The following is a 23,479-nucleotide window of genomic DNA, read 5'->3' as shown; positions in this document are numbered from 1 at the left end:
TCACGTCATCCGCAACATTCCACTCCACACGCACTCCTCTTCTCCTCCAGACATTTCCACCACACCCCCAAAACCGCCGGTCCTCTCTCCATCGTCACTTTTACCAACCCCCCCCTCCCCTCCCTCTCCGTCGCACCACCCTAACTCTAAGCCCCCGCCCAAACACAACACAACACCCTTTAGTCCCGCGCCCCTCCCAACTCCACACTTACGCCACAGTGCTAAACCACACCATTCCTTGGCAACAACTTGCAAGATTGACACTACGCCACTTCGTCTAGCCCCCCCTCCCCCCTTTGCTCTTCTCAGCCACTCCGTTCAGCTCCGCGAAGGAACAAAAAAAAAGAACGGAGCAAGGTTGGGGGGTAAAGCAAGAGTAGAGAGGGAGAGAAAATAAATCCGGTTCTTACTACGTACTGTACAGTAGTAATGCAAAGAACAAGAGAGTTAAGGGGGGGGGGGTGTGCAGGAAAAGCCACCTCTGGACCCTTGTTTTCACACCCACATACACACAGACACACTTATTTTTTTTTACAGTTTGGGGGGGGGTGAGTTAGTGGGTTTGACCGGGCCGGTTTTGTTGGTTTGAATGGTGCCGGGTTTGGAGGGAAGAAAACAAAACCGGGGCCTGGGAGGATGATAGTACGTAGCGGAAGGTTGGGGTGGGTTAGTTTAGTGAGAAAGAGAAAGAGCAGAGTTGGTTGGTGGGCCGCATCTCTATTTTTTTTTCTCTCTTCTCTTCTCTTCTCTTGTGTCAGCGCTAGTACTGGTGGTTTAGTTGGGGTGGAGACAGAAATTGAAATGATGAAACGTGCTAAGGTTTTGTGGCTAAGCGTTTTGATGGTTGGGGGGTTAGTGTGAGGAGTTTGGGGGAAAGAAAAGAGGGTTCGGCAGATGCGAGATGGGTGGGCTTGTGGTGAGGGATTTTGGTAAAAAGGTTTACGGGTGTGCTTGGTTTGGGGAAAGGTGGGACGGGTAGAGCTTTTGGGGGGGGGGGTGTTTTTTCTGTGAGGTACTAACGTATGGAGAAGGGAACGGGTGGCTCGTGGGCTTGGAGGAGGAGAGAGGTAAGCGAAGGTATACGTAGGCACTATCATTCAGATAATTATCTCCAACTACATTCATGATGGAGTGGTAAGTACTGTTGTGTTGTATTAGCTAGACATGTACCTCTTCGACACATTGACTAGTAGCGTGAAGCACGAATTGCCAACTTCCCCTCTTGCCATCACCAAAATGTTTGCCCCAAGCCATAGCACACCACTACACCTCCTCGCAACAGTACCGGTATTCCCAAGACCCGGAAGATCAGCACATCCGTTCTAAGCGCAGCATCTAAATTCTACAAGACCCACAGAATGACGCGACATACATTTCTGCTACGGCAAAAATCAATCCATATTACCCGTAGTATACCTGCCCGCATCGCCCTCGCCCCCAAAACATAAACACAAATCTAGTTATACGCCTGCAGTATGCAGGAGTCTACGGAAGCAGACCAACAGGCCAAGCAGCTACTAGGATACACCGGCGCAGGGTCTCATTACAATATGCGAAAGAGGAAGCCCCACAACGTCAAGCGAATCCACGCAATCCGACTCGCTTCATGTACTTATAATTACACTTTCATGCTACTCGAGCCATTCGGGTAACATGCAGCACAGAGAACAGCTGTGGCGAACCCACTATCTGCACGTCCCAAACTCGCTCACTTCTTTACATGCAGGATTTGATTACGACTTTTCATGCATTAGATGCACCAGGGGTTGCTTGGGTTCACAAACATGTAACATCACGCCACTTGGTGGATCTCTACAAAGCTCTCGTAATCTTTTGTCATTGCTCATGGTATTATCATCTTGCTGCAACGGATCACGGCAGTGTCATTGTTATTTCCTTCTACCTTGACAGCGCAATGTCGTCGATTCGGAGAATCATCTTGACCGTCTCGGCTGCCAACTCAATGGCGCTGGTACTAACCAACAGTGGCTGCAGCACATTCTCTTCGCTAATGTCGTTCTTGACGCCTCCGCTCTTGATGCTAATTCCTGCGTACTTTTGATCTTGCGCATGTCTATGCCTCAGCTCGGTGACGACCTTGATGCTGTTGAGACCTGCGTTTTCCGCTAGTGTAGTTGGGATGACCTCCATGGCATCGGCAAAAGCTTTCCAGCAAATAGCTTCAGTGCCGGTGAGTTCACGAGCCTTGAGGGAGAGTTGGTGTGCAATTTCGATTTCTGGAGCACCTCCACCAGCAAGAAGCGCCTTCTTCTTGACTAATGAGCGGATAGCGCAGTGTGCGTCGTGAAGCGATCGCTCCGTCTCGTCCAGAATCAGGCTATTAGCACCCCGGCAGACGATAGACACGGTGTTGGCTGCTGACTTGACACCCGAGACCTTGACATATCGAGCGCCTGATGCCTGTACTTCCTCAACAAGGTCGGCCGAGCCAAGCTTGTCTTCTGTGAACGAGTCAATGTCGGCGATGGGCTTGCAACCAGTGCTCTGCTTCGTATTAGCGTAAACTCTGATGATAGACTGCATGTTGACGCACCTTGCAGATGAACTCAATCTCATCGCGCTCGATGTCCTTGACAACCAAGATCTTAAGCTTTGACAAGAAATGCAAGCTAAGATCGTTGACAGCATCGCGCAGAATAGACTTTTGGATAAAGAGGACATTGCACTTTGCTTTCTGGATCTTCTTGACCATGTTCAATAGATATGTCCGCTCCTCCTTGAGGATCTTGTCCATCTGCCTGTAGTCATTGACAACAATCTGGTTTTCCATGTCTGGCTTTGGGGGGCTCAGCTGGAACTGAATGAGACCTATCCGTGCCTTTTCCTTGAGTGTGGGGCCGCCGGCGCTCTTGACCACTGGCTGGTTGAGAACCAGCCCATCAATCATCTCACTATCCTCAATAGTACCGCCCAACTTCTTGATCATGCGAATGTTCTTCAGATCTACGTTGTCGGCGGTCTTGGGGTCGATGACCTTGAGCACCGAGTCGACGGCCATGATGGGCAGCTTCGGCTCTTGAGCAACGATCTTGGAAGAGAGGGAGGTTGTAGCAGTCTTGAGGAGAGTCTGCCTGTCGGTGAGAGAAATGGGAATGGCCATTTCAGTCAAGATGGATATGGCCTCCTGAGCTGCACGCTGAAAGGACTCGGATATGACTGTGGGGTGGATGCCCTTTGCCAGTAACCGCTCAGCAGCTCCCAGAAGACTGCCAGCAATAACCACGACTGATGTTGTACCGTCTCCAGCCTCGATATCCTGGGCGTGTGCGAGGTCGACAAGCATCTTGGCCGACGGGTGCATGACACTCATTTGGTTCAACATGGTGGCTCCGTCGTTTGTGATGATTGTCTGGCCTTTGCTGGTTTGAATCTGCGGCAATTTAGCCATTGACTTGTGTGGAGACTATGTGCATCCAATTACCATTTTGTCCATTCCCTTTGGTCCCAGAGACTGCCAAAATATCAGTATTCGTCTTGTTCCCCGCACTCGGTGGTGGGACATACCGTTCGGATCGCATCTGCCACAGCTACACATTTTGAGTCAGTTTAGAGGGACTGAGTACATGGGAGAAATATCCATACCTCTTGCTGCAATAATGTTGGCACTGCGGACCGCCCTGGGCTTTTCTTTGTCCTGTACTTGCCATCAGTCAATGTTTTTAGAGCTCATGGTGGAGGCAGCCGTACCTTGAAGGCAGCATTTCCGGCACCGCCTCCGCCGCTTGCAACTTGAGCAGCCATATTCGGGGAATCGAGAGAAAACAAAGACAAAGGGGGGGTATCGTGGTGGGTTGGCGGGGAAGTTTTGGGTGCCGGAGACGCGAACCTGACAAGATTTCGAGAACGCGATAGACGTAGCGCACTGACAGTGACAAGCTCCGACTCGCCGGGCCCATCGCCGCATCAACCACAGCTACCACCTTCACTGCATAGCACACCACCCACGCCCGTTCACGATCCCCACCACAAATACATCTCGTCCGACTGTCGCTCTCTTCATCTAGGACCTGTCAGACACATCTCCGTCCATACACTCGCACGCCCGCATAGTCCTATCAGTACACCGGCCGCCCGACAGTCGCCGCCAACACCGCAACCATGCCTTCAGCCACAGGCCAGTCCTGGGAGAAGTACCAGAAGAACTTTGCCGACGACGAGGTCGAGGAGAAGAAGATCACACCTCTCACTGATGAGTAAGCTTGGCCGGTGCTATTTCCCCGGCATAGATGCTGACGCAATGGCAGAGACATCCAGGTGTTGAAGACATACGGCGCCGCACCCTATGGCGCCGAGCTGAAGAAGCTGGAGAAGGAGATCAAGGACAAGCAGCAAACGATAAACGAGAAGATTGGAGTCAAGGTAGTCTAGCCCACTATCAACCTTGGCCTCCCCCGCTCACCTCTCTCCAGGAATCAGATACCGGTCTCGCACCTCCACATCTATGGGACATTGCCGCCGACCGCCAACGCATGCAAGAAGAGCAGCCCCTCCAGGTCGCACGATGCACCAAGATAATACAGGACGAGAAAGACTCGGAAAAGAGCAAGTATGTCATCAACGTCAAGCAAATCGCGAAATTCGTCGTCAACCTGGGAGAGCGTGTCTCACCCACGGACATTGAAGAAGGTATGCGAGTTGGTGTCGACCGTAATAAGTACCAGATCCTGCTTCCTCTACCGCCCAAGATCGACCCTTCGGTTACCATGATGACAGTCGAGGACAAGCCTGACGTCACATACGGAGATGTGGGTGGATGCAAGGAGCAGATTGAGAAGCTGCGAGAAGTCGTCGAGATGCCGCTATTATCACCAGAGCGCTTCGTCAACCTCGGAATCGACCCTCCAAAGGGTGCTCTACTCTACGGCCCACCAGGAACCGGAAAGACGCTTTGCGCCCGAGCAGTCGCAAACCGAACCGACGCCACCTTCATCCGTGTCATTGGTTCAGAGCTTGTCCAGAAGTATGTCGGAGAAGGTGCTAGGATGGTGCGTGAGCTCTTCGAGATGGCGCGAACAAAGAAGGCGTGTATCATCTTCTTTGATGAAATCGATGCTGTCGGTGGAGCGCGTTTCGACGATGGTGCTGGAGGTGATAACGAAGTACAACGTACCATGTTGGAGCTCATCACACAACTCGACGGTTTTGACGCTCGCGGTAACATCAAGGTCATGTTCGCCACCAACAGGCCTTCCACTCTGGACCCTGCCCTCATGCGTCCCGGACGTATCGACCGAAAGATTGAGTTCTCGCTACCAGACATGGAAGGCCGTGGCAACATTCTCCGCATCCACGCCAAGAGCATGAGCGTAGAGCGCGACATTCGCTGGGAACTCATTTCCCGTCTCTGCCCTAACAGCACAGGTGCCGAGTTGAGGAGTGTAGCGACAGAGGCCGGCATGTTTGCCATCCGAGCAAGGAGAAAGGTTGCGACTGAGAAGGACTTTTTGGCTGCCGTTGACAAGGTCATCAAGGGTAACCTCAAGTTCAACTCGACTGCCACGTACATGCAGTATAACTAAGGGATGTTATTCATCCCGTCACAAGTGGCTTTCCACTTGTAGGTTGAGAGCTAGGACTGGCGCTGTACGAGTAGTCACGAAGGCGCTTTACTGCCACTTAGATGATAGAGTTGTAATGCATCTTTCCGAATCGTTATTGACTTTTTTCTTGTTTTTTTTTAAAAAACCTATCGTCGCTCATAGACTGGTATTTATTAGAGCTTAACCACCAGTGTACTCGAAGGCATCAACGTCACATCACCACGTTAATCATCAGCACTACAAAGCAGAAGATTTCCTATTCCACCACCACCGTCTCCCCAACATCACACAGCCCAATCTCCACCCCCCACTCCAACCCCTCTGCCTCTGCACATTTTCGCCAGCGCTCCGGCGGTTCAGTAACCGGCTCGTAATTGACGGAGAAGCCGCCTCTAAACGTGCCAAAATGCATGCCCACACTCCTCTTACTCCTCACATCCCTATGTATTGCCACGGAATCCTCCGGACTAGCATGTTGGCCCGACAGCACTGAGCGCGGCTTGAAGCAACCGACCGGTAACAAGGCGAGATCAAAGGGGCCATATAGGATGCCTATGTCTTTGAAAGCGGGACAAGGAGGGTGCGGGGCGTCGTGGTGCGAGTACTGGTCGTCAGAGTTAACATGGCAGTATCCTGTGTCACCGGCGAAAAACAGCGACTTGGGTGGTGCTGGGTGGGAAGAGGAGGAGGCCTCGCGAAGCACCCAGCTGCACCAGAGTGTAGCGTCAAAGTTCCAGGGCGCGCGACCGGAGCGGTGTTGGGCAGGCGTGCATATTACGTCTACGCTTCCGACGCCTTGCTTTGAGAGCGTCACGCCGTTCCACCAGTCCAGCTCCTCGACTTGGTCGGCTGTGATGCCAGTCCCGAGCCCCGTGATGACGGGTTTGACGTTTAGGCCGCAGAAGATGCGCAGGTCGCCGTTCTGCTTCTTGTTGAGCTTGCGCAGCGTGTCCGAGTCGAGGTGGTCGTAGTGGTCGTGGCTTATGCATACGGCGTCGATGTGGGGTAGGTCGTCGATGGTGCAGGGCGGTGGTGTGAAGCGTACGGGGCCCACCATGCCGTAGGGTCCTACGCGCTCGCTCCAGACGGGGTCGATGAGGAGGCGCATGCCTCGCTCGCTAGAGTCTGAACGGGTTGTTTCGAGCAGGAAACTTGCGTGGCCGATCCATGTTGCCTTGAGCCCGTTGCGGGTGGTGTTGAAATCGGGCTTGCGGACCTGGACGAGGCCGACGCGGTCGCTGGGGACAGGGACAAAGTTTTTGGGTGTCGTGAAGCGTGTGCGCACGGCGGTGGCTATGCCGCTGGGTTTGTAGGAGGGCCATGGGTTCTTGAAGGAAGTTGGTGGATTGCCGATGTGATGGGCGGTTGTGTATGCGTCTGGTGTACGCGGCGCGAGTGGTGTTATGGTGGACGCAGGAGACATTTCTGGCACTCTACCGCGTCCAAGGAAGGGTTGGAGCACGCTGAAAACTGTAAATACCTGCGCATGGTTGCGACGCTGCAAGTGATGATGTTATAGCCAATGTATGACGGAGCTGGTCACGCAGAGATAGTCCATCGGAGAGAAAGTTGTCCCGCAAAACAACGCAAGCAGACTGCGTCAGATCAGAGAGCTCGTGCAACCACCCTTACAGACCGATATGACTTCGTGCTCGGTTCAATTTGCAAAGGTCGGTTTACACCTATGTTCTCGAGTATGTCTAGCCCCGGAGCAGATATCGCGTCGAGACAAGCATTCTCCAGGTGGCTTGGGGGCGTGCTTCTCTTATCGTCCAATGGCACGCACACGTGAGGCCGTCGAGCTTACACGCAGGTACCTCACCTTACCCACCTTTCGCTCATGGCCGACGCCGGGCCTTCGTACCTTGCAACCGCGGGAATACTTACCTTCTAGAAAAGGCAAAGACTGGTTTTTTTTCACCTGGAGCCGCAGCGGACAATACGTTTACATACGTACTAGTAAAAGGCTGTGGCCAACTTTTTTTTTTCTGCTCTAAAGAATATAATAAGACCCATTGGGTTCCCTCAGCTGTAGTTTGATTGTTTTTTGCGTGCCAAATCCCATTAAGCATTTCCCTTTCCATTCCCCCCCCCCAGCATCATGAAGGAACACAATCTCCCCAGGGCCGTCGCCCTCGCCCTCCTCACCACATGCTCCACCGCCCAGCTCTACCCCCTCCAATCCCCCCTCAACCACACCTGCCAACTCCAACAACCCCTCTTATCCTGCCCCTCGCAAGATGCCTCCCAGGTAGACTCGTGCTGCACCGAAACCTTTGGCGGCCTCCTCCTCAGCACCCAATTCTGGAACACGTACACGGGTCTCGAATCCTCAGGCCAGTACCTCCCCAAAGACAGCTGGACCCTGCACGGCCTCTGGCCCGACTTTTGCAACGGAAGCTACACCCAGTACTGCGACCTAAGCCGGCAGTACGACCCCATCCCCTCGCCCAACACGACAAACGGCCTGCCAAACGGCACCGTCGTCGTCCCGTACACAGGCCCGAACATCGACACTTTCCTCGAGCCCTTTGGCCGCTACGACCTCCTCGAGTACATGTCCACGTACTGGGTCGCCTGGCAGCAAGACAACGCCGGCTTCCACGGCCACGAATTTTCTAAACACGCAACTTGCTTTTCGACCTTCAACCTGCCTTGCTATGGCCCCTTGTACCGCCAGCACGAGGATGTCGTCGACTTTTTCGAGACGGCCGTCAAGTATTATAAGCGCTTTCCCACGTTTGAGTGGTTGAGCGAGGCCGGTATTGCGCCGACGAATACGTCAAGGTATTCGTATGATGAGCTTGTGGCCGTGCTGGCCGAGAGGCATGGTGGTGTCCCGTTTTTGGGGTGCAGTGGGCCTAGGTTCAATGAAACGCCTGCGGGGAGGAATAGTACGGATAGGGGTTTTACCGTCTTGAATGAGGTGTGGTATTATGAGCACGTGAGTATTTTCAAAGTTTTTTTTTCATCTGGTTTTTTTCGCGTAGATGTGTTTTTTTCCCCGGGGGTTTGTTTTTGCTAACGAGGATTTTCTTAGGTCTACGGGCGCCCTCAGGAAGGAAACACCATTCCTGTTAATGCGTCGGCGAGCTACCTGACAAACTGTGCAAAGACACAGGGCGCGATTCTTTACCCGGAGCGAACGAATGGATCGGAAAAGGTTCCTACGGTTCCGTACTAATAAAGCAAGTGTTAGTAGCTGTGCTGCATCTTTTCTTGTACATTTATAGCATATGAATAATGAATGCGGATAGAAAAGGAACAGCAACGTGCATGTGCAAATGGCAGCAACAATAAGACAAAAGGAATTTAAATTCATAAGTAACCTATAACTACAGGTAACATTTACTATGTTGAAAAGATTAACCTATTAAGCTTGTACATGTATACAGTCATCGTCATTGGCCGTTGAGCTTTCCACTGCCCGGCTTTCCGAGCCAGCCCTTGAACCAGCAGCAGCACCATTGCCATCTTCTGCTTGTTTTGTCACAGTCTCTTCGTGTGCTTTGGCGTGCTCACCAGATCGCTCGGGAGCCTGCCCTTCATCCTCGTCCTCTTCTTCTTCATGTCCTTCTTCGCCTTCCTCCTCTTCATCTTCATGCTCCTCGTGCTCCTCCTCCTCATCAGCATGACTATCAGCCCTATCCATATCTACGTCTTGTCTCCGTGGGCTTTGTTTTCGCCTGGGACTCGCACCATGTTCGCTTTGCTCTTTTTTAACGGACTTGTCCGTTTTGGATGCAGAACGATGACCATGTGAACGCGTATGAACAGTGTGGTCGCATTCCTCTGAAAACACTTGGCTAGCATAGTCATGTTGCTTGCGGGATGCATCCAAACCTTCGGGGAAGATCTTGCCCATGATCGCCTTGTGCTTATCGGTCGCGTTCGGGTGTGCCGCAAGCCCAGCAGGGCTGGGTGTGTCAGCCGCACTAACCGGGGCCGCGTACTGGATGCTTGTGGGCGTAGGGGAGTGGCTGGAATCATTTTCCTTGCGAGCATGCACTTTGCGCAGATTGGCTGCCGACGATTGTGAACGCATATCAGGACGGCCATCCTTTCGAATAAGCACACCATCTGCATTTCGCACGGGCTTTGTACGAGTCCTCTTTGCAGACCCGTACGCCTCACCAGGTGGTCCAAAGCTGATGCCAGCCGTCACCCCTTGTAGGCCAAGGCTTGAAGTGCGATCGTTTGTCATATAGCCTCCACGTGCGCCACCACCACCACCACTGCCACGGCGTGCTATGCCACCTCGGCCAGAGTGTGCCATGTGGGCATGGAATTCTTCTGGACTGCCTTGTGAGCTGCGATGGCTCTGCCAGTCATCCGACTCCCATTCTGGTGTTGCAAAGGTCCCGTGAGGTTGGACGAGCATGCTCCTTCGAACTTTACCGCCCCGACTGCCGGGCCCTCCGCCGCCACGCCCCCGGCCACGAGGCCGATACCCCATCATACGTTGGGAGTCGGGCCGCCAGCCATCGTCTGACTGCGCATACTGCGGGGTGTAGGGAGAATAGGAAGCTTGTTGCTGTGGTTGAGGCGAGGGAACCTGGTCAGCTACAGAATTTTGAGACGTAATTGCTTGGCCAGGTGTTGAAAACTGAGCGTTTATCGGTTCGACTGCGGCACGACTGGGTGGTGGTTGCGCGGCAGTGTAGCCAGGGAATGGCTCAGCTTCGCCTAGCTTTGGCCGCTTTGGGGAACTTGGCCCATGGATAGTGCTCTCCTGGGGGCTGTCCATGCCGCTTTGGGAACTCCGCTTTACTCCAGCGTTGACGGTCGCCCATCCACTGGTCTGACTAGGCACAGGCTCAGTTCTCGATGTAGCTTCAACTGCAGGCTTGGGTGCTGGCTGTGCAAATGACGGCTGGTGGTGCTGGCCACTCGAGGCATGGCGAGATACATCGCTGGCTTGTGGAATTGTTGGAGTACTGGGGTGAGATGACACTGCGGCATGAGTTGATGGGATAGGTGCAACGGCCGTCTCACGTGGAAGCTGGAATGTGTGCGACGGCGGATGTGACGACGCAGCCTTGGCGCCTTCTTCGAGCCGGTAGATTTTGTTCTTCATGATTTCAATGTGGAGCTTTAGATTGTCGAGATCGCTCGTCTTGTGCGACATGACGGTGATTTGTTGCGCCATGAGTTCGAGCGCCGAGTCTTGAGCGGCCATCTGGTGGCTTGGGGAAAAGACAGATTTGCGTGATTGCTTGTCGATTCTCCAAGCCTCCATCTCTCGGCTGATGGCTTCCATGGCGTGGCGCATGCCTTGCATTTCGTGTTGTAGTCGTGCTGCAGACTCTTCCACCTTTTGGATGTCGGCTGTCTGACGGAACAACTGGGCCTGAAACTCGCGACGAAGGGATCCCTCGACTTGTTGAAAGGTCTCTTCGCCTCGACGTATGTCGCGAGTGTGAGCAGCCAGGGCGCCGCTGTTTTGAGAGATCTGTGTTTGTAAACGCTCAATAGCGTCCATGGTCACCACGCCAGGTGAGCGAGGGTACTGGTGGCCATTTGTTTGTGATGTTTCGGGAGCAGACTGTGGTTTAGATACACTACCGCGAGATTCACGCACATCGCCAGTGAGGTGAATGGCAGATACTTGTTGCGGTGAATCAGCCTGGTGTATTGGCTCCGCTACGGGAGATGAAATTGAGGGTCTTTTGCTTGGTGCCGGTTGAACAGCGCTGTGCAAGGAAGTGGTCACTGGAGGAGAATGTATCGATGACGATAGTTGTTTTCGCGACTGTCTGTCGTGTTCAATGGGATACATGAGATGCTGCTTTGCGGCATCGCGATCGAGATCATGACGTAGGCCCATGTGGGTATGAGAATAGGCCGATTGGTGCAATGACGGCATACGTGTGTCAACCTCCATGGCTTTAGTCCAAGATGGGTTGGGAATGTTGTTTAGTGAAGAAGATGGTGATGATGAAGAAGAAGATGAAGGAGGAGGACTAGGCGTCTCAGCTGCTAATAGGTCTGGCGCAGTGTCTTCACGCGGTTCGATGACAATGATCTGTCCTGGCGCTATCTCACATTGCAGCTCAATACGGCTTAGGTTAAAGAGATCGCGGCCACTACGCGAAATGAGTTGTTAGCCCGTCTGAGGTAAGTCCAAGCAATAAGCTTTATGTGTATTGGAATGGATAGCCATCAAAGCCTCATTGACAGCAAGATGCAAGCATAATACTCGGTGAGCGATGATGCAAGGGAGGTGACTCACCGAAATTTCCCTTTACCGGCAGGCGCAGTGATGACAGTGAAACCAATTGATGTCTCGTGACAGCCAGGGTGTGGGCAGGACAGAGGCAGGATGGTGCTGTCCAGGGTGTCAGCTAATAGGTAGAAGGAAAAATGTATGGACGTGAACGGAACGGCAGTAATGCGGAACGTGGGCAGACAGGTAGCGGGCTGGCGGGTTTAATAGATGAAAAACGTATAGTGTGGAAATTGTTTGGGCCGCGCTAGCGCAAGTGTGCTTAGGAAAGAGAAGAAAAATTAAAATACCATGTCACTGAACTATACCGGGAGGCGACAACGTATATCTGAGGGCGCCTGATGATGTGATGGCTGACTGCTACCCAAAGGGAAAAAGGTGCAAAGGAGAAAAGACAGGCGAGAATCGATAAGCTTACCATCCATCCAGAGCCGTGCCCTTTGACGCAGGCTCGGGGCTGCCAACGCTTTTCAGGCGCGACGAGTAGGAGCCGAGCAGGGCAGGAACATGAAGGGTGCCAGTGATTCGACTCCACGAGTTGTAAAAGTCGCCTACGTGGGTGCGGCAGTGCTGGCAATAGCCCTTTGTCGATCGAGCGATGATGGGGAGCGAAGCAACAGATGGCGGGGGCCTAGCAGCACTTTGGGCAAAGGGCGGTGCCGACTGCTGAACTCTAAACTGGTCGGCATTTGCATGCACAATGGATGCAGTGTGAGACGCAGAGCGGTGATGTTGTTGGGTGCTCATGCTGTCTGGAGTAGTCTCACTAATACGAAACTGTCTTGTGCTTGCCGTAGCCAGCCCATTGAGACGGACCGAAAGGATAGATGTCTGAGCCTCAGTATAGGCAAGGCTACGAGGATCTTGCGCTTATTGATCGCCAACTGCAGGTAAGCGGAGTAATACACCGTGAGAGCCAAGAATGCTCTATAGTGGTTACCACAGGCAGGCAAGGGGGATGATGGCCAAAACACCAGTGTCGAGGGTGCTGTGAGCGTCAATTGCGCAGTGCGGCCAGAGGAGGAGGAGGAGGAGGAGGTGGCGCTGCAGGAGGGTGTGTGAGAGTGGAAGAAGAATCAATGGGTGGATGGACAGGACAGGACAGGCGGATGAAAGGGTGGGATCAAGTGTTGAATGAGGGTGGGAAAGCAGCGAGTGGGATTGGAGGCGGCGGCAAGGGCCAAGAAAAGGCAAAGAAGGGGAGCGCGCGTATAGGGTGCGGCCAGGGTGGAAAAGCAAAGTTAGGGAGAGAATTAGGACAGGTGAAATAATTAGCACAGGCTTATTCATTATTGGCTGGCCGCGAGGCCCGGTGGGGTCTAGCGCGCCTCGTTATTTAGAGGTGCTCTATCAGCTATTACGAATAAGCCTCTGAGCCGTGGGGTGTCACAAGCTCGACGCGCTAGCTGTTCCGCATCGTGCATCAGCCCTTCAGGCCCTCACCCGGCGAGGCTCCTTTTGACGTCTGCTGTTTATGCGGGTGGGCCATGTACGGCAAAGATGCGACGCTGCCCGAGTAGTGGCATTATCTATTTGTCTATCTAGCTATACTTACTGCCCATATAACATTCACAGCCATCTACCCACGACCCAATGAATAGGCACGGGCAGCCATCCTGTCCTTGTATACATGTACATATACATACACATACACGCACGCTGCTCAAACATCCATGTTCCCGGTAGGTAAACGTCATACTCGGTAATCAGTGGGTACGTATGCACGCATATATACACTGCACACAATGGAGCAAGCAGCGGCTCGTCACGACCATCATCATCAGCAGCAGCAGCATCCCTTTTTTTGCCACAATTGGCCAGTGTCGAATGCTCCAAGGTTTCATGGTCGTCATGGCCCAATAAGCATAGCAGGCGGGCTGATAAGACGAGCGCACGGAGGCCATTGAACATATTTACACACACACACTATATACATGTACATTGCAACTATAAACTCTGTGTTTTTTCTCGTACGTACCACCTTCATCTAGCGTTGGTGCCTCTTTGTCTCTGATATAGCAGGCCCAGATTACCTTTGCCCCCAATAGGTAAGCCCTTTGCACAGGCCGCCAGCTCTTTACCATCTTGGCACTATGGTGCTGCTATATGGCGGCAAGATAGCAGCTTGGCTAGCGTCCCACCTCATAGATCGCCGTGGCCGCTAGCCACTACCCAATCCAGCCCTTGATGTAGTCATCCGCTTTGCAAAAAATTTGATTTTACTTTCTGGATCCGACACTGCGGGACCTAAGGCAATGCGCTAACATAGCCTTAGCCATGATATGAGCAGGGTTCTTGATTGTCGTCCGTGCAATCGACATGCCAACTGGCCCAGTAATATCTACTTGGACACACTGAAACGGTAATTAGACCATTTTACCCCCGGCTGCATCCAGCCGATCGTTGCATCCTGCAATGTTTCCGGTACCCCTCGGCTTCCGGTCTTTTCCATATTCTCTTCTCAATTACCCGTCATTACCTGTCGGACCCAGCTGCCTGTTTGCCCAAACACGCCGACATTCTACGTATTACAAAATTGCTTTAGCCTTGGCCCCCCAGTGGCCAAACACACAACGAGACACTCACATTGCTCTCGTAATAATAATATCCTTATATAGTACTGACTCTCTTACTTGACCACCATGAACCCGACCCCGTTGCGTGCATCCTGGCATGCTTTGGACAATGCCTGCACCTCCGTGTCTGTCCACTGTACGCTGAGATTGTCCCATTTCTTCGTTGCAAACTCACGCCGGTACTGCTGGTTCATGGCTTGCAGCCGTCGAATGTCTCGAGGGTCACCCGTCCCACTGTACACAATAAAGGCCGTGCAGCGTGGCAGGGCCTGGTAAATCTGGCCGATCCGCTCAACCGTCCTTGAAACTGCGTTGCCAAGCTCAGCGCCTTGTAGCTCCACATCCACATCATCGCCTTGTCCACACAAGCCCATTCGCTCAAGCGCATTCTTTCGAATCACCTCGACATCTGCTGACTTGGCATCATCCCACCATCCTCGTGCAAGTTCAAGCTCCCGCAGACGGCCCCAAACAAAATCAATCTGGTCTGCAGTTCCATCTCTGCCCTCGGCCTGGCCCTTCAAGGTTCGATCAATCGCTTCGACCACTTCATCATCTGTTTTGCACCCTATCGAAACCTTAGCCTGACCTCCGTGGCCTCTGTTTGGATCACCCCAGTCGATGACCGCTCCCGCTCGATGAGCGTCGTTTGACTTTGGTCGCATGCTCCGTCCTAGTCTTTTGAAGATCGACTCGGCATTGGTGTCACTCGAACCCCACCTCGGGCCCTTTTCGCATTTTTGCTTGACCAGATCAAGACATGTTCGCGCGTCTTCTACACTGTCGTGACCCTGTGACCCTTTCTGCACTTCGCGCTTGAGATACTTCTGCGCAAGCCATTTCAGCGACTGCTTATAGGGCGGGCCGCGCGGATGTGGATAGAGAATACCCGTGTCGACGATAAAGGGATGAGTCAGTTTGAGTGCATTGAGATCAGAGTTTAGCGAATGTCCCACAAGGATTGTGCGCGGAGTAATGAGTTCCAGTAGCTCCTTTTGTATGTCGGCGAGTGTCGTTGTGACATCCTGAAGCATGGCTGCTGTGATACCCGACCACTGCGTTAGATGGTCCTTGATGCCAATCTCGGGCTTGACAAGCTTATCCAAGACTACCTTGCCGTCCCAATCCATTAGGCTGATGCGCGTAAGCACAAGCTCATCGTTCTCGGCTTTGCACATTTCACAGTCCATGGCGAGGATCTGTCTCCCAGCACTCAGACTGCCTTGCTCTATCTCTTCTTCGGGTACTTGTCCTTCGTCCACATTTGCGACATGGCTATCCACCCAGCCGTCATCTGCAGTCTGGTTGGCGAGTTTCCTCCTCTCATGGTTAGCCTCCTTGGATTCGGGCGTCGTGAACATGGCTGGATGTAGTACATATTCATTCTCCTGCTGCTCCATGAGCGTGGCGACATACTCGGTGATGCGTGTGCGCTTGTTCTGCCAATGACTTGAGTTCTGTGGCATGGGCCCCTTATGGTTGCCGGTTCTCTTCATTTGCTTTTCTTCTTGAGTCTTTGGAATCTGCGAGGTGAGCATCGTATGAATGGGCGAATGGAGGCGCGTGTACTGGTTGTTGCGGTGTTCTCCAATGGCTTTGATGGGCCACACGTGCTCGAAAATGTCGGATAGAGGCTTCAGCGGTGCAGGCAACCGTTCGGGCTTCAGACTGGCTGGGTAGAAATCGCTGGACGAGATGGACAACCGCTTTGGCTGAGACTCGGTGGCCTCGTCTCCTTGGGCGACTTGTCCAGGCTGTGAGGCGGCTTCCAGGGCAACCTGCCCGTTAAACATGCCCATGTCCAAACCCGGGACCATGAGCATAACGACCTGCTGGATGTTTGCACGGCTTCGCACAGAAACCCACTGGGGCGCTGTTCCGTCAGCAAGCAGATACAGCACCAGCGCCTGCAGGTCTGTGACCTTGACATGCGAATTGAGGCGTGCATGGTGCGAGTGCTCAATGGCCGGGTAACTCCTCTGTAACTTTCGTTCCTTCCTGCGCTCCTCCTTTGATAGACTGTCGTCCTTGTGCGCGACCGAAGCATCTTGATCTTGGGTGGATGAGGGCGAGGCTGAGGCAGAGTCACGTGAATTGTGCTGTTTTCTACTCTTGCCGACGACTGTCCAGCCTTCCGTAGCTTCGTCTGGCTCATCTTCGCCGCGCATGTGCGCCAAAGTCGCGCCCAGCCCGACATCGACTGGACGCCGGTCGTCGAAAGTACTGCGTTTTCTTTTGGCCATGTTGCCACTTGTCCGGTTTGGCGCGGCGAGACTGGACCGCTGTAATTGTGTGCAAGAGTCGTGTTGCGCGATGTTCACAAAATGTTTGCCTGTCGACCGCACTGACGTAACGCTAGTCGCAGGCGGCCCTTCCGCCCTCTGGTCTGCACTTGATGTTCAATCTTTGCATCTTGCCATTGCTCCTACACACCCATTCCACAATCTGACCAAATACGTGCCTTTGGCCGACGCGATTCTGCACAACTCAACTAAAGTCATTTGGTTCCAAAATTACGAATTCTCCACGCTGAGGAACGGCCCCTTGATGCAAATTAGCAAACACCCAGCTGGCTCTGGCAGGACGTCCCACGGTATCCTTGTTGCAGTACCCTCCGCCATCTGAGCATGAAATCTTCTGATCTTCTGTTTCAATAGGGTATAGAAGTGAAATACTATTAATAGTTATACCAGTCTTGGGCTGGATGTTTTCAATATTTGCGGCTACTGATTACTAGGGGCCCTTTGTCGACTTAGCGCATCGCAATGGCTCCGATACGAGATAAGTAAGACCAGCATGGCGACCTGGCTCAAGTTCCGGAACCGATTGGATTGCGGCTCTCTCCGGAGCGCAGTCTATCCAAATTCGCAATAGTCGCCTACTGCTTAGCCCGGACGTGGTAGCCACATGGTTCTGACTCTCTCCACACTATTCCGTTGATTTTCACATGGTCACAGGCTTTACCAGGCAGGGAAACGGCAAGGCCTCGAAGGTTTGACACTTCATCACTTACCAGGCCTAGATTTCATGAGTCTGGCTTCCCATTCACCGCAATGCAAAAGGTCATGGGCTTATTCATCCACTTTAACATTGTACAGATACGAACTGGGTCCAAAGGCCAATACGGCCAATTTGCGGTCGAGCATCTAGACAACTCGTGTGCCTCGGCATGACCTATCAAATGCACTATTTTCTTGAAACCAACACAAGGCAACCCGTTCGTGAAGTATCGCCGGCGTAATGTCTTAAAAGCGGCTGCACAATGTCTTGTATTGGTCCTCTTGTCACTAGTCCCTGAACTCGGCTACTACAGGCGGCTGCATAGGGAGCAATACGTATTCTTGGGAACGAAATCAGTAAGGTCGTCCAAAGCCCCATCGCCAACTCATAGCCGCATAGAGCATATCCTAAAGAATTCTACACTAAGCTCCTTGCGCTAGAACAACTGCGGCCCTGCGGGCACTTGGCATATGTACATTTGTTTTTTATTAGCATAGCTATCAAGTGAACTGAGCCATGGCGCAAAGTTCATTTATGTTCCAAATGTTATACGACAAAACGTGTGGTGCGCCTTACCATGATGTGCGTTAGTAAGCCTAGCCTACTACATTATAAACTACCCATTTGCCTCTAGTCTCTTCGCACCAAGAACACCTCTCCGAAAACTAGCTTCCATACCACTTGGCACTTGGCGCTGCAGCTGAATAAACTCACGCGCAGGCTTGTACAGCGGAAAATAGCAATGAAGATACTAAGAATTGTATCGCACGGAACTATGGTGGAATCCTTCAGGAGCAAAAGGATCTTCTACGTACCACGCATGCCAAGCTAGTGGTGCCATGGCATGTATCAAAAGAGAAGTCGTTAATCAGGTATCAAGATGAACTCCGACAGACAGTTCAATATAAATATCAACCACAATCATCTCCTTCTTCCTCACAACGCACAGCATCTGATTCCCGCATCCTTAAGACTCACAGCTTTGATTCATATCAAGTTCACCGGTAAAAATTCACTGACATTCGAGCTGCACAGCTCAATCCTCAGAACAAATAACTAAGAGTTTTCAGAATCCCAACATCAATCAAAATGTTCGCCTCCGGTTGGAAGAAAGTCCTCAGCGTCGCAGCCGTCGTGCTCGCACTCTCCAGCGGTCAAGTCCTCGCAGCCTGCACCGATGGTCCCGGATGGACCCCTGAAGAATTCGCCGAATACCAGTCTCTTAACGACACCACTGGCTGGGCCGGCATGGAAAAGCTTGCACAGTGCACCATCGACGCCGATGAGCTCACTCCCGCCAAATCCCACGGAAGGTTCGAGGCTCGAGCCGGAGGCCGCGAGTGGCAGGGCTACAGCTCCAGTGGATGCTCTGGCGCTCAAACTGCTGTCACGTCCGGCTTTGGATGCGGTGTTTGCGTCAGTGCTACCAACTTCTACTTCTACAGTGGCTGGCTGTGGAGGGAGCGCGCGGCGAACCCTTACCCTACTGCTGATTACTACACTCAGTCCGGCTGCCGCGGAACCAAGCTTCACCACCAGGGTATTGAGGGTAGCCAGACGACGTCTTGCAACAGCGTCAACCGCGCTGCGTCGGTTATCCTCTACCAGGGTTGCTAGAGGGAACTACGCATGAGTTGGATACGGATGCTGACAACTGTGAGGGGAGGTAACAGTGTTGTGAGTGGAGGATGTGTAGGAAGGGTTAACAGCGCTTTTGGACATTCGTTTATACATACTTTTTGGCTATTTTGTATCTTTTGCAATTGATGAGTGGCTGGGATGTACTGTTTAGGCTATCAGTCAATTTAAGAGATCTTATAACTTGCAGTGACACGGAATGCACATGTCTGCAAGGTTTTGATCATACTGTCCTGATGTCCAGTCCTTCTTCCAGACTCTGCCCATGCTCGAAACTATGTATATTCTTGAATCAAGCAAAAACATTAGAACACATTGGTTTTTGATAATTCTAGAATGTCTGTAATTTAAGCCCAAAACGTTTCCTAAGCGGCAGTAAGCCAAGGATGCTGACATGGTTTTCATGCTATCTGCTAAAGTCAAGCACAGCTCATGGAATTGATCACAGTCTAAATGTAGAAAAAATAGTGCTTGTTGTCTATTTCTCATTTCAACCCACAAAATAGTTTAAACAATGTAAGCATGCTTTTTGACCAAATTTCTCATGAACAATCCATCATTGCTAATCACATGTGTATATCTAAACTCAATAAGTAGTTCCCTGTAAAGAGTAGCGTTGTTTATTTTACTCGGGAATGACATGGTCTTTGGCGTCCACACCTGCCTTCCATCGATAGGTTGATGCAACATGCTCGTCCGGAGGACCTGTCTGTCCCTTGGTTCCATAGAAATTCTCCCGGTACGTACCACCAGGGACTGCATAGTCGTCCCAAAATATCCCGCGCTTTCTCAACTCTGGAAGCAGTAGCTCTACAACATCTTTGAAAGATTGAGGGAAGAGTGCATATGCCTATGCATGTGTTAATTTAATTGTAGTGCTTATAACGAGACTGACTTACGATATTGAACCCATCTACATCGGCTTCGTCGACCCATACCTGGAAACCGTCTGCTATCTGCGACGGTGTTCCGACAAAAATAGGGCCGATACCACCAATACTGATATGCTCTGCCACAGTATGTTTAGTCCATTTGGATGTACCGGGCGAGAAGCGAGCGAAACCCTCCACTGTCGACCGCACGGCATTACTGTCAACATGGCGCAACTCCTCTTCGTCACCATACTTTCCTAGGTCGATTCCAGTCCAGCCACAAAAGAGTGCCAATGCACCTTCCAATGACGCGTACTTTCGGTACTCTGCAAGCTTTGCTTGTGCCTCTTCTTCTGTCCTGCCTATAATGGGAGTCACCAGGGCCAGAAACTTGATAGAATGTCTGTCTCTTCCAAACTGCGTTGCAGCAACATCCCTGATCTCAGCAATGTTACCTTTGCAAACAACAGGCGCGTGCGCAGAAACAAAGATTGCCTCTGCATTTTGCGCTGCAAAAGATTTGCCTGCTTTCGAGGCACCCGCTTGCAGAATCAACGGAGTCCGTTGTGGACTAGGTTGGCAGATATGCGGGCCGGGTACCTCGAAGTACTTGCCTTTATGGTTGATCTGTCGGACACGATCTGGATCAGAGAACATGCTCTTCTTCCGATCTCGAACAACAGCATCGTCTCGCCAAGAAGACTCGAAGAGCTTGTACATGACCTTGACATACTCTTCAGCTTGGGCATAGCGTTCATCGTGCTATCCAAGTCAGCAACATACTTTTATCGACAAGAGCACTTACTGGCAACTGCTCCTTCATGCCCATGTTCCTCGCGGCGGAGTCGAGATAGCTGGTCACAATCTACTAAAATTACCAGGAGTGTCTTTGGACGGAGTCGGAGGTGCTTACATTCCAGCCTAGTCTGCCAAAGAATCAGTAACTAAATCAGTACCCAGGGAAGGAGAACATTGGCAACATACCGGCCCTTTGTCAGATGATCAACAGTAGATAGTCGTCGAGCCAAATGATATGGCTGTTCATAAGTAGTTGACACTGTCACACCGAAACCAATGCTTTTGGTTGCTGCAGCCATTGCACTGACAACTGCCAGCGGCTCGTTGACCGGCCACTGCGCACCTGACCTTATTGCTGCATCAAGATTACCATTGTATACGTCGTAACCCCCGAGAACATCTGCTATGAAGACGCCATGTACTTTGGCTTCCTCGAGTAGCTTTGCAAGGTCTACCCAATGGTCGATGTTATTGAACTCATGGGAGCGGTCGTCAGGATGTTTCCATAATCCTGGCGACTGGTGGCCACTGCCTGTACAGAATCCAGAGTTAGTTCTCCAAAAACCTCTTCAACTGTTCTATACAGAGTATACTGATTCCGATAGGGCGAAACGCCTATCAACTTGGACTTACACATTTCCACAAAGGCATTGATGATCAACTTCTTTTTAGGCTTGTCCTCGCCATTCTTTTGCCTTCCATTTTTCGTAGCTTCACCACCATTTTCTCGCTTCCTTTTTGCCATTTTTTAGCGGTTGTAGGCCTCTGAAGTTTAGCTGTTCAATCTCGCCGAGGCACATGCGAGTAGGTTGAGGCGGATGATGTGATTTCACCCGCCTTTAACGCCATCGCTTATCTGTAAACTCTAACAACACTCGAGCCGGGTACAGTAATCCGAACCGCTACTTCTCAACGCTCTCCTCCGATATAGGAATCACTCCACTATAGTAGTACATTTGTGGTAATGATAGTTCGGCCCTTCGCTGTCACCCTACCCCGCTGCCGTGTCACGCCAGACTACTCCAACATGGCGACAACCCTCTTACTCCACCCAATGCTTCCCTTTCAGACACGCACGCACTCAGGTCGAATGCATACTTAGCCTGTCTAGCATACGACGCACTATGCCGAACCTTTATTGCGGGACGCGACATGTGTGGGGCTGTCGGCAGCACACTCACACAGTAGGACTTTAGCGCGGGTGCAGGAACTCTGAATGGCCTTAAAATGTCTCACTCAAGCCGTCAATATCAGAACTAACAATGGAATCAACAAAGAAACGCACGCGAAGCTCCGCAACGCAATCCCCTTCAAGATCCTCACCTAGGAAGAGAGCGAAAATACAGAACCAATTCCAACAGAAAACATCAGTATCGCAACCACCTTCAGAGCAGCATGCACTGCTTTTACATGCAGCCCGCCAGCCATATGACCTCTCGACCAGTCACCCTACTCCAGCCATCAAACTTGAGAATGAACTCCTGATCAAGGTTGAAGCCATTGGGCTGAATCCAATTGACTGGAAAGCACCGTAAGCCTTGAACTTAGTGGCGCCGCTCCTATTTTCTCTCCATCTCACATTCAACAGTGACTTTGGTTTTGGAATCCCAACACTGCCCTATATAGCAGGTCGAGAATTTGCTGGAACCGTTATCAAAGTAGGAGACGAAACATCATCTCGTTTGAAGCCAGGCGACGTTGTGACTGTACCCTCAACCGATTATCGAGACCTCCGCAAAGCTGCATACCAACAATACAGCATCGCATCATCATTCAACACAATTAGAATCCCAAAAGACATTTCCATCAACTCTGGTAGCATCCTCGGCGTTGCATTCGTATCAGCCGTCCTCGCCTTGGGAATATGCATGGGTGTCAACTTCAGCAGTATTGAAAATGGCCCTGATCTCCTCGAGATGGTACGAAATCTGAATCCTGAGACACTTCCCGCGGACATACGTCAAGAATGTCTCTCCAGCATCTTGCACACCGAACGAGCAAACCCCGGGGATTTCCTCGTAGTCTGGGGCGGCAGCTCAACCTGCGCACATGTAGCAAAGCAACTCGCCCGTCTCGCAGGCATCAAAATCATCTCCGTAGTCGACACCGCAAAACATGGGCTCAGACTCTCAAACACAGACCACATCCGCAGTGACCTGATTGTCGATTCGCACGACCCGCAGCGAGCAATACAGATTATCCGGGGTAGTACGGGTCACAGCGCACGCTTTGCCTTCGACACAATCGGCAAGGAAACGGCTACGCACCTCCTTCACAGCCTGGCGCATCCCAGCGAACATGCTAAGCATTTGGACCGTGCGGGGGCCAAACCTCCAACTCCACCGTCTACCCCGCTTGGGGAAAGCCCGCAGACTGCTCGCTCGCATCTTGTAGGTATGACCGGATTGCCTAAAAAGGACGTACCGGGGGGTGTCGTGTTGCATAGTGTGCCTATAAAGCTTTACCATGAGGTACCCGAGGTAGGTGAAGAGATTAGTGCGTGGTGTGAGCGACTGTTGATCAAGGGTCTCTTGGTGCCGCCGGATGTCGTGGGGGTGGTAAAGGGTCTGGATGAGATTAACGGGGGACTGGATAGAATGCGGAGGAGAGAGGTTAGCGGGGGGAGACTGGTAGCTGTGCTTGACTGATAAACGGGGGGAAATCTTTGCATTCGATTGATGATACAGAAAAAATTGATATGGGCGTTGGTGGTATAGTGTATCTTGTTTAATACCAAGGACGTTGATATAATTGCATAGGTTTTTGCTTGAGGTTGCGATGATCTAGAGAGTAGCTTACATTTGTTTA

General features: G+C 51.8%; 9 protein-coding genes across 9 annotated transcripts; 4 read left to right on the top strand and 5 right to left on the bottom strand.

The window, feature by feature from the left end:
• Positions 1-1,820: 1,820 nt before the first annotated feature.
• Positions 1,821-3,838, bottom strand: PSV08DRAFT_201458 (chaperonin Cpn60/TCP-1 family). The gene is made up of 6 exons (XM_014225958.2): positions 3,709-3,838; positions 3,604-3,655; positions 3,526-3,548; positions 3,443-3,472; positions 2,555-3,391; positions 1,821-2,505 (listed from the first exon to the last, which is right to left on the bottom strand). The coding sequence occupies exons 1-6, from the start codon at positions 3,760-3,762 to the stop codon at positions 1,900-1,902; spliced, it is 1,602 nt and encodes a 533-aa protein (XP_014081433.1). The 5' UTR covers positions 3,763-3,838; the 3' UTR covers positions 1,821-1,899.
• A 122-nt stretch (positions 3,839-3,960) lies between these two features.
• Positions 3,961-5,679, top strand: PSV08DRAFT_293520 (P-loop containing nucleoside triphosphate hydrolase protein; the record flags this gene model as incomplete). Its single annotated transcript, XM_014225957.2, has 3 exons — positions 3,961-4,214; positions 4,266-4,380; positions 4,431-5,679. Coding segments are annotated over exons 1-3 (1,316 nt in total), but the record flags the coding sequence as incomplete, so codon positions are not given.
• A 122-nt stretch (positions 5,680-5,801) lies between these two features.
• PSV08DRAFT_293508 (beta-lactamase superfamily domain-containing protein) lies at positions 5,802-6,949 on the bottom strand. Its single transcript, XM_014225956.2, has one exon. It carries the CDS (start codon positions 6,667-6,669, stop codon positions 5,818-5,820), a length of 852 nt encoding a protein of 283 aa, XP_014081431.2. The 5' UTR covers positions 6,670-6,949; the 3' UTR covers positions 5,802-5,817.
• A 663-nt stretch (positions 6,950-7,612) lies between these two features.
• PSV08DRAFT_401441 (ribonuclease T2-like protein) lies at positions 7,613-8,893 on the top strand. The gene is made up of 2 exons (XM_014225955.2): positions 7,613-8,505; positions 8,602-8,893. The coding sequence occupies exons 1-2, from the start codon at positions 7,663-7,665 to the stop codon at positions 8,743-8,745; spliced, it is 987 nt and encodes a 328-aa protein (XP_014081430.1). The 5' UTR covers positions 7,613-7,662; the 3' UTR covers positions 8,746-8,893.
• Positions 8,859-12,534, bottom strand: PSV08DRAFT_222180 (uncharacterized protein; the record flags this gene model as incomplete). The annotated part of the gene is made up of 3 exons (XM_014225954.2): positions 8,859-11,647; positions 11,794-11,889; positions 12,206-12,534. 3 exons carry the CDS (start codon positions 12,532-12,534, stop codon positions 8,935-8,937), a joined length of 3,138 nt encoding a protein of 1,045 aa, XP_014081429.1. The 3' UTR covers positions 8,859-8,934.
• Positions 12,535-14,237: 1,703 nt separating this feature from the next.
• On the bottom strand, positions 14,238-16,657 carry PSV08DRAFT_409388 (uncharacterized protein). Its single transcript, XM_014225952.1, has one exon. It carries the CDS (start codon positions 16,604-16,606, stop codon positions 14,417-14,419), a length of 2,190 nt encoding a protein of 729 aa, XP_014081427.1. The 5' UTR covers positions 16,607-16,657; the 3' UTR covers positions 14,238-14,416.
• Positions 16,658-18,301: 1,644 nt separating this feature from the next.
• Positions 18,302-18,980, top strand: PSV08DRAFT_401438 (uncharacterized protein; the record flags this gene model as incomplete). Its single annotated transcript, XM_014225950.1, has 2 exons — positions 18,302-18,367; positions 18,434-18,980. The coding sequence occupies exon 2, from the start codon at positions 18,453-18,455 to the stop codon at positions 18,978-18,980; it is 528 nt and encodes a 175-aa protein (XP_014081425.1). The 5' UTR covers positions 18,302-18,367; positions 18,434-18,452.
• Positions 18,981-19,601: 621 nt separating this feature from the next.
• PSV08DRAFT_361771 (luciferase-like domain-containing protein) lies at positions 19,602-21,477 on the bottom strand. The gene is made up of 6 exons (XM_014225949.1): positions 21,305-21,477; positions 20,858-21,203; positions 20,787-20,799; positions 20,679-20,738; positions 19,901-20,635; positions 19,602-19,851 (listed from the first exon to the last, which is right to left on the bottom strand). The coding sequence occupies exons 1-6, from the start codon at positions 21,414-21,416 to the stop codon at positions 19,627-19,629; spliced, it is 1,491 nt and encodes a 496-aa protein (XP_014081424.1). The 5' UTR covers positions 21,417-21,477; the 3' UTR covers positions 19,602-19,626.
• A 456-nt stretch (positions 21,478-21,933) lies between these two features.
• On the top strand, positions 21,934-23,319 carry PSV08DRAFT_350957 (chaperonin 10-like protein; the record flags this gene model as incomplete). Its single annotated transcript, XM_014225948.1, has 2 exons — positions 21,934-22,202; positions 22,260-23,319. 2 exons carry the CDS (start codon positions 21,934-21,936, stop codon positions 23,317-23,319), a joined length of 1,329 nt encoding a protein of 442 aa, XP_014081423.1.
• Positions 23,320-23,479: the final 160 nt, after the last annotated feature.

Source organism: Bipolaris maydis (assembly GCF_028858645.1).
Source record: "Bipolaris maydis strain C4 unplaced genomic scaffold PSV08scaffold_6, whole genome shotgun sequence".
In the NCBI taxonomy this organism is placed as follows: domain Eukaryota; kingdom Fungi; phylum Ascomycota; class Dothideomycetes; order Pleosporales; family Pleosporaceae; genus Bipolaris; species Bipolaris maydis.
Note: the sequence above shows the minus strand (reverse complement) of the source record. Positions and strands in the feature narration are given on the sequence as shown.

Bases quoted from the DNA above. Each gene is read 5' to 3' on its own strand.
- PSV08DRAFT_293508 (XM_014225956.2), bottom strand. From the start codon at position 6,669: ATGCGCCTCCTCATCGACCCCGTCTGGAGCGAGCGCGTAGGACCCTAC.
- PSV08DRAFT_409388 (XM_014225952.1), bottom strand. From the start codon at position 16,606: ATGGCCAAAAGAAAACGCAGTACTTTCGACGACCGGCGTCCAGTCGAT.
- PSV08DRAFT_201458 (XM_014225958.2), bottom strand. From the start codon at position 3,762: ATGGCTGCTCAAGTTGCAAGCGGCGGAGGCGGTGCCGGAAATGCTGCC. The intron at 3,656-3,708 runs GTACGGCTGCCT...TGGCAAGTACAG, and splicing joins CCGGAAATGCTGCCTTCAAG to GACAAAGAAAAGCCCAGGGC. The intron at 3,392-3,442 runs GTAATTGGATGC...AAATTGCCGCAG, and splicing joins CAAAGGGAATGGACAAAATG to ATTCAAACCAGCAAAGGCCA.
- PSV08DRAFT_401441 (XM_014225955.2), top strand. From the start codon at position 7,663: ATGAAGGAACACAATCTCCCCAGGGCCGTCGCCCTCGCCCTCCTCACC. The intron at 8,506-8,601 runs GTGAGTATTTTC...GGATTTTCTTAG, and splicing joins AGGTGTGGTATTATGAGCAC to GTCTACGGGCGCCCTCAGGA.
- PSV08DRAFT_361771 (XM_014225949.1), bottom strand. From the start codon at position 21,416: ATGGCAAAAAGGAAGCGAGAAAATGGTGGTGAAGCTACGAAAAATGGA. The intron at 21,204-21,304 runs GTAAGTCCAAGT...GATTCTGTACAG, and splicing joins CAATGCCTTTGTGGAAATGT to GCAGTGGCCACCAGTCGCCA. The intron at 19,852-19,900 runs GTAAGTCAGTCT...ACACATGCATAG, and splicing joins ATGTAGATGGGTTCAATATC to GCATATGCACTCTTCCCTCA.